The sequence below is a fragment of the Onychomys torridus genome, chromosome 6, assembly GCF_903995425.1.
Source record: "Onychomys torridus chromosome 6, mOncTor1.1, whole genome shotgun sequence".
Taxonomy (NCBI): Eukaryota; Metazoa; Chordata; class Mammalia; order Rodentia; family Cricetidae; genus Onychomys; species Onychomys torridus.
This window is the reverse complement of record NC_050448.1, coordinates 11629903-11644634: the sequence shown is the minus strand read 5'-3', so window position 1 is coordinate 11644634 and position 14732 is coordinate 11629903. Positions and strand designations below refer to the sequence as shown.

Here is a 14732-nt window from a genome sequence, read left to right as displayed (position 1 = left end):
CAGCAGAAAGATGGGTCCTGTTTTCGTATCCATTCTGTTAGTCTGTGTCTTTTTATAGGTGAATTAAGTCCATTGATATTAAAGAATATTAATGACCAGTGATTGTTCGTTCCTGTTGTTATTTTTATTTTTTTTGGTGGTAGTGTGTGTGTACTTTTCTTCTTTGGGGTTTACTGCTGTGGTGTTATCTATTTCCTGTGTTTTCATGGGTGTATCTGCCTTCCTTAGGTTGGAATTTTCCTTCTAGTGCTTTCTGTAGGGCTGGGTTTGTGGATAAGTATTGTTTAAATCTGGTTTTGTCTTGGAAGGTCTAGTTCACTCCATCTAAGATGATTGAAAATTTTGTTGGGTATATTAGCCTAGGCTGGCATCCATGGTCTCTTAGTGTCTGCATTATATCTGTCCAGGTCCTTCTGGCTTTCAAAGTCTCCACTGAGAAATCGGGTGTTATTCTGATGAGTTTGCCTTTATAAGTTACTTGGCCTTTTTCCTTTGCTGCCCTTAAAATTCTTTCTTTACTCTGTACGTTTAGTTGTTTAATTATTATGTGGCTAGGGGACTTTTTTGGGGGGTCTAGTCTGTTTGGTGTTCTATAGGCTTCTTGTATCTTCATAGGCATTTCTTTCTTCAAGTTGGGAAAGTTTTCTTCTATGATCTTATTAAATATATTTTCTGTGTCTTTGAGTTGGTATTCTTCTCCTTCCTCTATCCTTATTATTCATAGGTTTGGTCTTTTCATGGTGTCCCAAATTTCTTGGACATTTTGGGTCATGACTTTGTTGGTTTTAGTGTTTTCTTTGACTGATGAATCTATTTCTTCTACTATATCTTCAACACCAGAGATCCTCTCTTCCATCTCTTGCATTCTGTTGGTTATACTTGGATCTGAAGTTCCTTTTAGTTCACTCTGATTTTCTGTTTCCAGCATTCCTTCTGCTAGTGTCTTCTTCATTTTTTCTATTTCCCTCTTCAGGTCTTGGACTGTCTCCCTTGCTTTTTCATGACTTTCTTTCAAGGACTTATTGTTTTCTTCTGCTTTAATTATCCTTTCCTCTAGTTTTTAATAGTGTTCTTTCCATTTTTTTGTTTGTCTGTTCCTCTACTTTATTTTTTATTTCTTCTACATAAGGCTCTAGCCTCTTCATGATGTTACTTATAAGGTTGTTTTCTTCTTCTTCTTCTTCCATTCTGTGATGTTCATGTCTAGCTGTTGGAGAAGGGCTAGGTTCTGGTGATGCTGTATTGCTCTTTATTTTGTTGTATGTACTTCTGCCTTGACATCTGCTCATCTCATCTTGGGTTCGTTCTTGGTCTTATCAGTGTACTTGGTCCAGAGAGAGCTGACAGATTTAGAGAGCCTCTCTCTGGTCCAGATGGTAGCTCTGGGCCAGATGGGAGCACTGGTCCAGATGAGAATCCTGGCCGGATAGGAGCTGGGGGGCTGGACTCTGAGTCTTGGGAAGTCCCTGGGGTGTCCTTATTTTGTCCAAATGGGAGTTCCTCTGGTCTCTGGTCCAGATGGGAGTTCCAGGGCAGGATGGAAGCTGGGGGCTGGTCTTTGATTCTCAGGAAGTGGCTGGGGTCTCCAGCAGATGGGTGAGGGGGCAGGGTGTGGAGACTGCAGGGTCTGCCTGCAGTCTTGGAAAAGGGGAGCCTTCCCACAGGGCCCGCCAATTGGCCGGAAACTGGGGCCAAGTTGGGCAGTTCCTCCCGGGATGGCCTGTGTCTAGAGGTGGCACCCAGGGGCAGTTGCCTCTCTGATTATAACCCCAGGCACTCACCTCTGTTACAGATGGGATTTTCGGGCTAGCCTATTCTTAAAAGCTAAGATTTTCTTTAGGCTTGCTGCCCAATTCTTGATGATGTTATGAATGTGTATCTTAGGTGCAATTTTATACTCACTTTGTTATTTTTGTATTTATTTAAAGTATTAAAATGTGCCATGTAAACTTCACAAATGAAGTTCCACATGATTTTTATAGCATTTAGGTGAGGTTGGCAATTACATGTCTAAGCAATCACCTTTTAGAAATGTCTGTGGATGTGAGAAATGGGCTATAGAAAATCAGGTGGTGAGACTTATAACCACAGAGAGCAGTGATAAAATGAAAGCTGCAGTCAGTGAGGGTGGTGTCATTGAGTTATTTGTGGGGCATACATTTAGAAATTTATTAATCAGTGCTAATTCTGCGTCCCTAGGCAAGTTCACAGAGACTTTTAGGAACTGACTGCAGCAACTCAAGTAGAGTCCATTATTTTATTTTATTTTTTACTTTTAGCTGGCTGTGAGTAAGGTCAACTAAGCCAGTCTCAAAATACTCTGAGATTAGGAGTAGGGTAGATTAATCCAGAAAGTCAATCTCTTGGAAACAGGAACATCAAGGTTGGCTAATTTTCTACATCCTCAGTTTGTGTCAGTGTATGGCTTGTAAATAACCTTGCAGGCATGAAAAGCATGAGCTGTTGTCTAGCTCGCTACTGTAATTAGTATTAATTGAAGACTGCAATGAGCTAGTAAATAGATCATCACCAAAAGCATTCTTAAAATCACAAAAGATTCTAAATAATATTGTTAGTTTATGTAGGTTATCAATGTGTAGGTAGGTACATGAGAAGTGTACCTATGAACCTGGATTAACTTTCTTTAAGGCAAAGTCCTGTAATGGGAAGGTGTGATATTCGTTCTTCATTATCAAGTTGACATACCTGGGAAAATGGAACCTCAAGTTGAGTAATTGCATTCATCACATGATTGATAATTGATGGAGGAGTGTGGAGCTCACTGTAGGCTGGTGGTTCTGGGCTGTGCAGGAAGGCAGGCTGAAACGGAAACAGGAAGTGAGTCAGTGTTTCACTTCCACCTTCCAGGTTCCACCTTTGGTTCTTGCTCTGACTTCCCTCAGTGATGGACTATACTCTTTAAGCCAAATAAACCCTTTCCTCCCCAAGTTGCTTTAGGTCATTGTTTTACCACAGAAGCAGGTAGCAAACTTGGACAGGGAAGTTGAAAATTATTTGTATTTAAACAAGTATCATATTACATATGAAATCAAATTAAACATACAGATGGAAAATACTGCTCAGAAATGATTTCCAGGAAAGATTAAAGTTCTTTCATGAATTGGCTTGCTTTTTCTCCATGAGTATTGAGAATCCTGACATTCTGTTTCTTTCTAAATTTTTGCTCTCACAGAGTTCAGAACTTAATATGCAACTCAATTATCTTAACCATGTAGGAATATAACAACTTGCATATCTCCAAAATTTCTTGATACTCAAAATCTATTCTAGTTTTCCTTCTTCCTGGCCTGAGTTAGTATAAACTATTTTTTACCTTAATCGACTTATAGTAATTGTACATTGTCATGGAACCTGGGCTTTTTAAAACATTGCCTGTGTTTTCACCTGTTAACTTTCTGTGTGTACTTCTCTAAGCCATTAAAAATGTTTTATAGAAAATGGATGAGTTAACATTCCATGGTTCACAGAGAAAAGCTGCTCACTTATTCTTGTGTAATTGCTCCTTTCTCTTTTTGTGAAGGCCAAATGTTTGCAGAGAGGAACAGCTGACCGTGATAGGCCTGTCACGCCCATGCACCCGAGCTTTCATAGACACCATTAAGTTCTGGAAACAAGGTTGTATAGGCCCACGGCGGTGTGTGGCTTACAAAAGAAGGTAAGGTGATGTCCTAACCCTGTAACTATCAGAACACAAAACTAGGAGCTTCATCTATTCCTAAATACTTTGCCCTGTGAATTGTAGCAAATGGTTGCATAATTAAGTAAAGGGGCAAAGGTACACTTACCCAGAACAGTCACAATTACATGATTTCCCTCAGCAATGGGATGGACCTTATTTTATGTTAGACCTCGCTTATGTGTGAACTATTTTTGGTTATAGACACTAATTTTACCTCAAGATATAATATTCCATTTAAAGCTAAAGATCAGAAAAAAAGACAGAAACAAGGGATATTGTGTTGGTTTGCTGAATTTAACTCGACTTGATCCAGGGTCTGCAACTGTGAAGCAGCATCTGACCTGGCCTTGTCACTCTGGGACACTTTGAAACACACAGACTCTTTAACTTTATTATTGCCTTTGAATTAGGATCAACCCAGCAGGCTGTGGGGAGAGAGAAAAGCAAGTGTCCACAATGCTTTCCAAGGGTCCAGGCTTCATGTAGACTTCAGTTTTTCAAAGTTTTAAAATAGTTTTACAAAACATCTAAGAGTCTCTTGATATGAATGTTTGCTAATGGGTTGGATTTTATGAAAATTAATCAAGTGTATCTCAATGTATGATAAATCTTAATAATAAAGTGTGGTTTTAGGTTAGTGAATTTGTTAATACTACTGTCAGCAGTGAAAAGTTAGGGTGTTTATTAGTAACTAGCCTTACCATTGTACAACTCTGGTAACAGTTATAATACAAGACTAAATAGTTTATAACTGTAAATATGGGTACCTACTATATGTGTGTACATATGCACATACATGTGTACTTGTCCTGTAGATAAGTACTCTTTGAGTGGTGCTACTTTAAATTAAGGATATTTAAATGACAGTTAAGTCAGAAAAATTTCCCTAATTATTATTTACTTTGTAGCCTTAAGTCAAATTCATTATTTCTCTGTACTTTAGTGTGTAAAGTTGGAAAATAATGGAATACATGGATAGCATGAGAAGTACTTGAAACATAGTTTACACATGCAGCATAATGCTGATATCCTGAAGGTACTCAATACATGTGTTAATACAAACCAGTAGCAATGATACGCCAAAACATTAAGTAGGAGATATGCTTCTATATATATGTATGATTTAGTAACTAGAGGAATGTGTGTGTGTGTGTGTGTGTGTGTGTGTGTGTGTGTGTGTACATGCCCATGTGAGCATCTGCCCATGTGCACGCACATGCCATGGCACATATGTGGTGGTCAGAGGGTAGCCTCAGGTGTTGGTTTTCACTTGCCATGTTGTTTGAGGCAAGATCTCTCTTGTTCACTGCTGACTTAGTTGACCGTGGTATTCTAAGAGTTATCCTGTTTCTGCCTCCTGTCTACTCCCTAGGAGTGCTGTGGTTATAGACACCTGTGCTACTGAGCCCATTCTTTGTGTGTATTCTAGAGACTGAACTGGGGTCACTGGCTTAAAGGGGAAACCCTTTACCAATTAAGGCATTTCTCTAGCCCTAGAAATTGCTTTTGAAATTGGTTTTTCATTTAAATTTTCTGTATTACCCCAATGTGGTTTAATATTTTGTAAATAGTGATCTGAACCAAAGAAAATCCTCAGCTGTATACATGCTTAGAATTGGGAAAGATAAACATGAATTTGTATCACAGGCCTCACATGTTTATCCTTAAGAGCTTGCTAGTTCAACAATTCTGTCTGTGGCACTGATTTGGAGGGTGGCAATGTAAGAAAATAATTGGTGTCTTGCCAAACATACCTTTGTTGTTTGTTTGTATATACATTTAGTCATATCCTAATATGAAAGATATACACAGAAATACTAGGCTTCTTTTCAAGATGTTGAATAATTAAATGCTATAAACAATGCTGAAGCCAGTAAACTCTGTAGCAATAAAGAGAGCTGATGTAGAGAGACTTTGGAGGAAGTGGAAATAGAAATCGGCCTTGAATAATGAAGGATTTGGATTAGGACATGGGCAAGGTACGTGAAGGGGATCAAATGAGCTAGAACTTCAGGGATAAAGCATATACGGAACTTTGATTTGATTGAAAGGGAATCAGCATGCTTTGAGATATTTGATATCACAGTCAGCCGACAGTTCAACACTGGTTGACTGTTCCTTTCACACTGAGAGGCCTTTGGCACTGTCTCCTATAGTAATCACTTCATCCTAAAGGAACTTTTGACATTCATTTATATTTTAAATAAAGATTTTATTTTTATTTTTAAGTGTGTGTGTGTGTGTGTGTGTGTGTGTGTGTGTGTGTGTGTGAATGCTGTGTCTTCAGAGGCCAGAGAGAGTGTCAGATCCCCTGGAGCTGGAGTTACAGGCAGTTGTGAGCTGCTGGAAATCCTCTGCAGGAGCTATCTCTCAGTCAACATATATATTTCTTAAACTTCCTCGACCCATACCTAAACCTTATTTGATTGCATGTGTAATGTAGTAGTTATGTATTATATACAAAGTGTATAACCATAGCTATCCATCCCCTCAGTTATCTATTTCCCAGTATATGTGGCAGGATTTGAACTGGAGGAAGACATTTTTATAATTGTGAAATGATAATTTTGCCATCAGAGGAATGATACATTTTCCTGATTCTTATCCTGTGTTCCATAGGACCCGCTACTACACTGTCTACAAGCAGGTGTATACCACAGAACACCAGATAGTCTTCAGGTGCTGCCCTGGTTGGAGCCGATGGGACGATGAACCAGGCTGCCTCTCCTGTAAGTTGTAATTCTTCCTGCCAAGTTCTGTTGCTAGGGAATGCTTTTGCTTCTACCACACAATGCCAATCACATTTCAGTGTCTTAAGAAGCACCACAGATTCAGAGCATTGCTTGAAACTAGTGGTTCTCAATCTTCTTAATGCTGTGGCCCTTTAATATAGCTCCTCATGTGGTGGTGACCCCAACCATAAAATTACTTTCATTACTACTTCATAACTGTAATTTTGTGACTGTTATGAATTGTAATATAAGTATCTGTGTTTTCTGGTGGTCTTAGGTGACCCCTGTGAGGGGTTGCAACCCACAGGTTGAGAGCCACTGCTCAAGACTAATGACTCACACATAACATGGGAAAATGCATATAAAAATCCTTTCTGTTAAGCATTTTGATGATGGGTTGCAGCTCAGGACCCACGAAAGCTGCTGTATGTTCTGTTATGTAGAGGACAGTTGATTTAAAGGCACAGGCTTTCCTTGATGTCCACCCCACTTCTCCATTTGCCCCTTTCCTGTATCATCAAATTTGTAATCCACAGCTGATTCAAAAATCCAGAGGGAAATCACTGTTCTAAATCTAGATGGGATTTCTCAATGTGGGCTTGTCATGATTAATTGCAGAGCTCTGGAGGCAGCTTCCTATTTAAGATGAGGTCTGCACTCTGCTCACAAACCTCTGGTGATGGGATTCCAGAACCTTCACAGTCTGGTGTTTGGCAACACTCCCACCAGGCTGTGAGAAATGACTTCGTTTAGTGAGCCCCTTTACCTGCATTATGTGCCTATGGTGACTGTGAAGTCCCTCAGAGTCTAATCAATGCAGTACCACAACACAGCGCATATCTCCCGCCTCTGTGTACCTTAGGGAGTTTACCAGCATCCTGCCTCCTTTCTGCTCTTAAAATATGTTAGGGAAGTTTTGTTGTATGCTTCCTACATTAAGCAGGTTTAGTGTCAAGTGCTGTGGCAAGAGTGTGTTTATACTCAGGCTACTATGGCTGGTTGGTTTAAGATCATTGAAAAGATCTGCCCACAATACAATCAGAACTATGTTATAAAGTCCAGGAAATTGACAGCTTTAAGTATTTATATTTATTGTTTAACAACTATCTGAGTTCTTTGCCTCTGGTTATATATTAGCATTTTTGTTTGACTTTGTTATTGTTGTTTGAAAGATCGTTTTGACCACACAGTCACTTTATCCATGCTTTTTCTTTATGCCAATACTTCTTCCCTCTTGATGTGAATACAACTAATCTGGTGTCTTGTTAAAGGGTTGATTTGTATTACCTAGGTCTAGAGGGGTTCTCAGAATTTGTGTGTCTGCAAAGTTTACAGGAATGCTCTTACAGATAATTCTGTAAGGCTTCAAATAGTCAGCCATTGTCTAGCAATGACAATTTTCTATAACCTTCCTGTAGAGGGGCCAGTGGAAATTTCTAGATCATGTTATATTACCTGCAAGATGCCTGCTTATACTGATGATTTCTTTTCTTTCTCTCCACTCCACCTATCCTTCCTTTGAACATACCCTTTAGCTGTGTCTTCTCTGGGAACCCATTTCAGTGGAAGGCGGTGCTCAGATGGTGATGATCAACGGTGCCTCTGCTCACAAGGGTTTCATGGACCCCACTGTCAATATGGTAAGTCACCAACAGGACCATTCTGTTACAATTTGGCACTGTCTGCCAGTTGTGTCCTGGTAGACTCATGGCAGGGTATGTCTCTGGGAATTGGCGAACACTGAAGATGAGTCTCTAAGCAGAAATACAGAGCCACAGTGTAATTAACATCATAAAATATGCTTTGTGGTTTAGTAAATCTTCACTGTATAAGTTCAAAGGTCATTGCAAGAATAATATGCTCTACTCTGTAAAGAAAGCAACAGATGTTAAGTCTCTCAAGGAGGATGGCACGAAACTACTGCTATGGTATGGTATTCTGTGCAATCTCTGGGCTCCATAAATGAGCAGAATACAATCAGTATGAACGTGATGTTAGACAGTATTGACTAATCTTATACCTCTTATCTTAAAAAAAAAAAAATCGCAAAACCTGGAAGTCAAGACTTGAGTACTTCTCAAAGCTTCAACACTCAATGGACATGTACATGTAAGATTTTCTTGTGTGAGTTTTCCAAATGACCAAAGATTTATCCTTTACTGCAGAATGAAACTTCACTTAAAGCAATTGGTATGTGTATCTTTTTGTGTCTACTGCTTGGCTTTTTAAAAGTGAATCTGTGAAATTTCTGAGGTCCTGGCACTCATGTTTTTTCTCTCCCACACTTGTGATTAAGGACAGTGCTCCCATCTCCCATGGGTCATTTCAGAGATGTTCTTGTAAATGAATTCCCAAACTCTTTTCTAAGTTGCCTTTTAAAAATATATGGATTAAGATAAAACTGATGTTCAATGATCACACGCTTGGACCACAGGACTGATTTGGAGACAGGGATCAGTGGAGGCTTTGGAGCTCCAGCATGTATCTTTACTATTTCCCAATGTTTTAGAAAAACAACAACAACAAAAATCACACATGGATTCATTCTTTGACTTTAAATAAAATAAAAGTTTTCAACTAAATTGGAACTAAAGGTTTCCTTATTTTGACCCATAATTATGGTGGGGAATTACAGATGTTATTAGTTCATCAAGAGGTTTTCTTTAAAAGCCATAATTAGTTATTAATTTATAAATGCATTGTTTTGTGGAACAAATCCTGTGGGACATCAGGTCCCAGAGGACAAAGGAAACAAAAGAGAATATGGTAAAGATATAATGTCCCAATTATACCTGGACTAATTTATTCTTTATCTTTTACACCAGTACTTGAATATTTTGATTATTCTAACTTACCAAAGTAATTAAGGTGCTCTCTGAAATTCAAGAAGTCAAAATTTTCATTTTTATAGTTTTGGCTTGGTGAAAATACTGGATAATTTCAAACATAGGAAGAAAGATTGTCTTTTGCACAAGCTTGTCTGTATACCATGAAGTCTCCAGAGCCAGGGGATAACATCAACATACAAAATTCCTGTCAGGAGTCCCTGCTGCACCTGCCAGGCCTGCTTCCCTTACACTCTAACACTATTTCTCTGCCGCTCTAGGACGCTTAGTGAATTTTAAAAGGAATCAACAAACCCTGAGGGGCTAGGTCCCAGAGAGTGGATGTTTAGACTTCTGCATGGGGCTGTATTTCCCCCCATCAAAATGAGGCACTCCTTACTGTATAAACTAAGGTGGTTTTCATGGAGAAATTTTGAAGACTTTCTAGGAAATGAAGCAGTTGAGGAACAAGTGGAGAACCCCATTAAGAAGAAATTACACAAGCTGAATCTTAAAAGATGAGAAGTTCAAATTGACAAAAGCTCTTTGTAAAACATAGCTAACAGGACAAAGTCTACTAGGCAGGCTGATTATAGGCTGGTGAGGCAGGCTCTATCCTAATGCTTCTCTAGGGGCTGAAGTTCTTATGTGTGGCATCCCCCCTGTAGCTAAAAATTTTCCTGGTCCTGACCAACTCCCATGGCCCCATGGTCCCACAGCTGCTCAGGCCCAAATAAATACATTCAGGCTTATATTATTTTTAAACTATGGCCATGGCAGGCTTCTTGCTAGCTAGCTCTTATATCTTAAGTTAATCCATTTCTATAAATCTGTATTTTGCCATGTGGCTTGCGGCTTACCAGTATCTTTACACCTTGCTTCTCCTGGTGGTGGCTAGCAGTGTCTCCCTGCTCTGTCTTCTTCCTTCTTCTCCCTCTCCAGTTAGAATGTCCCACCTAACTTTATTCTGCCTCATCATTGGCCAAACAGCTTTATTTATCAACCAATCAGAACAACACATATTCACAGCATACAGAATGACATCCCCATCACCCCCACATATATGCATATATATATTACAGTAAAATAATTTCAATGTTGTATTTGAAATCATATATAAGAAATCACTCAGATGTTGAAACATTAAAAAATTCCAATTATTACAAAATCCTAGTCAATGTAATACAGCAAACTAAAACTATAAAGAACTGCTGCTGCCTGCAGATAACCATGATGGGCATCCTCATACACATTTATGTTCACACAGACATGAAAATGTAGACATGTGGGATCATATTATACACAGCTTCTTAATGAAGGCCCTTTTGTTTTTTTCTATCTCTTCTTTCTTCGCATCTAACATGTTCTCCCTTTATTGTGTGCTGTTGAACCCTTTTTATGTCTTTTCCTGAGATACTGAATTGTCAGCTGTGCAATAGTCTAGTACATCAGTGTACCACAAAATTTTGAGTACCTATTGGGTTATAAACATTTGTTTCAAATTTTATCCTAGATTTTGGCACAATAATCAGTTTTGTGATACTATTGTACTTTACATTTTGTGAAGAATGTCCCAGCTGTGGGATTGTTGGGGTCAATGACTATGTTCAGTTAAAATTTTTGTATATTTAAGGATCAATGTGTGTGTGTGTGTGTGTGTGTGTGTGTGTGTGTGTGGTTGTAGATTAAAATTGTGATAGCTCTTTTTATTTATTTATTTTTGATATTGAGTTTTAAAAGAATTCTCACATCTTCACTCAGAATCAAAGATGTGATGCCTACCTCAGATCATTAGGGTCACTGGAAAATGAGTTTGTAGCCTGGAGTGAAGTTGGTGTTACCAATGTGTATGAGAAGAGAGAACTCTGAAAATAAACCACTTGGCCTTTATAAAATAGAGAAAAGACTGTAGTCCTAGCGAGAGTGGGAACATGCTAATAAGTGAGAACAACACTCGAAGTTAATAATGATTCTAAAATTGCTGATCTACTTAACTCATTTGAAAAAATCTGGCTCTCATAAAGCAAATGAAGAAAATGAATTTGGACAATTAGGAAGCAATGAAGAGCTTTCTGAAATAACTATTGATTAATGAAATCAAAAGGAATACTTTGAAGATTTGAACACATGCAAATCAAACTAGATTCGGGTAGTGAAGTTTATTCTCTTTGAAATTTTATGGCTTCAGAGAGAACTGGGAGTTATAGGAACTGAGTAATTTCACACACACAGTCACACCTCATTTCCACATTACTACCCTCTCTTCCTTTTCTCTGGGTCAGAAGTCAAGTAAAATGATAATGTGGCAAATGTAGGCTTCTAAGTGTCCTTATTTTCTATGCATATATTACTTTATTCACTCTGTCTGTCAATCAACCTTCTATCAAGTCTCCTACTTAGTAAATATTTATATAACAGACTGTGCACTAGATATTTCAGAGGAGAAAACAAATGGTTTTGTTTTAACCTGGTGGGAAATAGAGACCAGAAAGCCTATGACTATTATACAGCACACCATTGCCGTATTGGAGGATGGTTCTGTCCTAAGAGAAAGAGGAGGGTGTTCATCTATGTTATACCAGGAGGGGAGGAGAAGTTTCTCAAAAATGCTTCTAAGTACAAAATACAACCAATTTTTAAAGAGAAACAGGATAATCATATGAGATTTGGTAGAGATATTAGTATATTTTCCACAGACATAAGAAGCCACAGTTGTCTTGGCTACAGAAAGTGGTGCACAAGAAGTGGCCAAACCAGGCCATTGACTTACAGCCAAACCTGGTGTTTGCGGACTTTATAAATGGAGACCAATTATGGAATTCTTCATAATTCTATTGCCAAATTCAGTTTCCAAACAATACAGTCCTGTGGTTGAGGACTGGTTGTTGATTGTTTTGATTGATTCCCCCCCTTCCCGCCACACACACACATTTGTTAATGCACATGCATGGGAACATATGGAGGCCAGAAGAGGGCATCTGAACATCTTTATTTCTTTGAGGCAAGGTCTCTTCCTGGACCTGGTGCTCCCTTTTTTTCAGCTAGACTTGAACCTGGAAAGTCCCAGCATGCCTATTTGGACTCCTTTCAGAACTGGGTTTATAGCTAGTATGGGAGGCCTGGATTATTCCTCAGGTCTGAAATCCTAATTCAAAGGACTCTTAACTGCTGGGCCTTCTTCCCAATCCAAGTTGGGGTGTCTTGAACATGCAGCATCACTGGTTGTTTCTCTGTTTCTGGTACTTACAGAAGAGATAACAGGTCACAGGTTTTTTTTTTTTTTTTTTTTTTTTTTCGTCTTTAAATGTGGTGTTTAGATATATTAAACATAAGAAGTTTTTGGAATGATGTCTGGGAAGTTCTCAGGCAGATTGAGGCTGAGACTGAGCCTCATTGTTGACTAGCTATGCTGTCTTTGAGAAGGTGCTTACATTTCCAGCTTCAGCGTTATCATTTTTAAAAAGAAAAATAAAAACTTCAGCTTTCCTAAGTTCCAACAACGTTCCCACAGTATTTTTAGAATTTTATATATACAATAAATTACCAGTGATCTAAAGGTTATGGAAGGACTATTCTTACCTTACCTTTATGTAGTATGGAGTCATAGAGGCTGGTCTAAGAGAAAACAGAAAGGATGTAGGACACATGAGATCCATATGTTCTGTATATCTATATTCTGGCCTCAGAGTTTGTGAGCTTAACCTGGAAGCTGGGATGCCCTTCTGACAGTGTTAAGTGTGGCTGTGTGGTGTGGTGCACATCAGGTTGTTATTTGTGAGAGGCCTAAGGGTGACATGTGTGATTTATATGCTGAAAAGCCTCATCTAAGCTGTACTACTTCCTGTTTGCTGTAGATGCCCCAAGGATCCTAGAGGGGGAGCTCTCATTAGAGGGAGAAAGATCCAGCTGTTTAGTTACCCCACTGGGGAATTGGAGCAAATCCCAGAGAAGACTGAGTCACAGGTATGGCTGACTGTGAGGCAGGCTCCAACCAAAGAATTATATTGACTGTGTATAATAACTGATGGACAGAAAGCTGAGCTGAAGGGCTTTTTTAAGAACACTATCTATTTGAGCACTGCTGTAGGTTGAATTATATCCCCTACTGCCTTTTCCTATATTGAAGTTCTAAATCCAAGTCCCTTATAATGTGATCTTTTTGTTGTTGTTGTTTGTTCTTTTGTTTTGTTTTGTTTTGTTTGAGACAGGGTTTCTTTGTGTAGTGCCTGTCCTGGATTAGGCTGGCCTCAAACTCACAGAGATCCATCTGGCTCTGCCTCCCTAATGCTGGGATTAAAGGGGTGTGCCACCACCACCTGGCTTATAACATGATCTTATTTTGATACAGGCTTGCTACAGATATAATTAAGTAAGATGAGTTCATACTGAATCTAGTATGATTGGCACCCTTCTAAAAAGGGAACATTTGAATACAGGCGCATGCGCACAGGGAGACCATCATAAGAAAGTGAAGACTGATCAAAACAATGGTTGTATATGCCAAGAAATACCAAACATTTCCAACAAATGTCCAGAAGTGAGACTTACCTTCATAGCCCTTAGGAGGCAATATGCTGGTCTCCAAGTTCTAACCCCAGTGCTTGAGTCAGTCCTATGCCACATGAGTGAAATATATTTTCAGTTAATCCTCACACTGTCCATACATGGTATTATTTTTCTAATTTTACAGAGTAAAGCACTGAGATTTGTTTTTGTTGCTTAAGCAGCCCAGCTTGTGGTATTTTGTTGCAGCAGCACTGCAAAGCAGTATGGGAATCTCAGCAAACATGTCCCCTTCATCTTCTGCTTCATTTCAGCAGTTGGCCTGCTGTAACAGTGCAAACGGGGAAAGTGGCAGGGGGTTTATAAAGAACAAATCCAGCTAAAGGAAGTGGGTGACTTATTTTAATTGAATTATAAAATCAGTCTGGGAAGGTGATTTTGGAAAAGAATGGAAAAATCATTCATTTAAAACACTTTAAAGTGCCATACTTAAATGAGCATTGCTAGCAGATGTTACAGAATGAAGTAATGACAGATTATATTGTGGAGGTAAATTGACATACAGTCTTAACAAGAGCCAGCAGTTTACACTGGTTAAAATCTGTGCTTATTTTGTTCATCAAGTAAAGATGGCTTGTCTTAGAGCCCTAATCTCTCAGCACAGGATGGACTTATCTGCACTGAAGTTACCACAGTCTTCATCTATAACTAGACAGAGGCGAGGGCAACCCTGGCAGCCATGGGGACGTATGGTAGAGAAATTGGGTAAACTGTTTCTGAGGGCAGTAAATTAAGATCTGGTGTCCTTCCATGTGCCCAGGAAAAGAATCTGTTGTTTGGACTCCATGCGTGGGGTTACTATCCAACCATGGATTTGGAAATCAAAGCATTGGAAGAACGCTGCTGTGCACCCTTGTAGATGTGCTTTCCATGGCTATTGTTAGCAACCATAGCCACAGTTTAAAAGAGACT

General features: G+C 39.0%; 1 protein-coding gene across 6 annotated transcripts in view; it reads left to right on the top strand.

The window, feature by feature from the left end:
* The window catches only part of LOC118585330 (EGF-like and EMI domain-containing protein 1), a 739880-nt gene that overhangs the window by 75370 nt on the left and 649778 nt on the right, over nucleotides 1–14732 (top strand). For all 6 annotated transcript variants that reach the window (XM_036189745.1, XM_036189742.1, XM_036189746.1 and 3 more), the window contains exons 2-4: nucleotides 3542–3676; nucleotides 6320–6429; nucleotides 7968–8072. In XM_036189745.1, the coding sequence (XP_036045638.1) occupies nucleotides 3542–3676; nucleotides 6320–6429; nucleotides 7968–8072 (350 nt within the window). The remainder of the gene's footprint in view (nucleotides 1–3541; nucleotides 3677–6319; nucleotides 6430–7967; nucleotides 8073–14732) is intronic.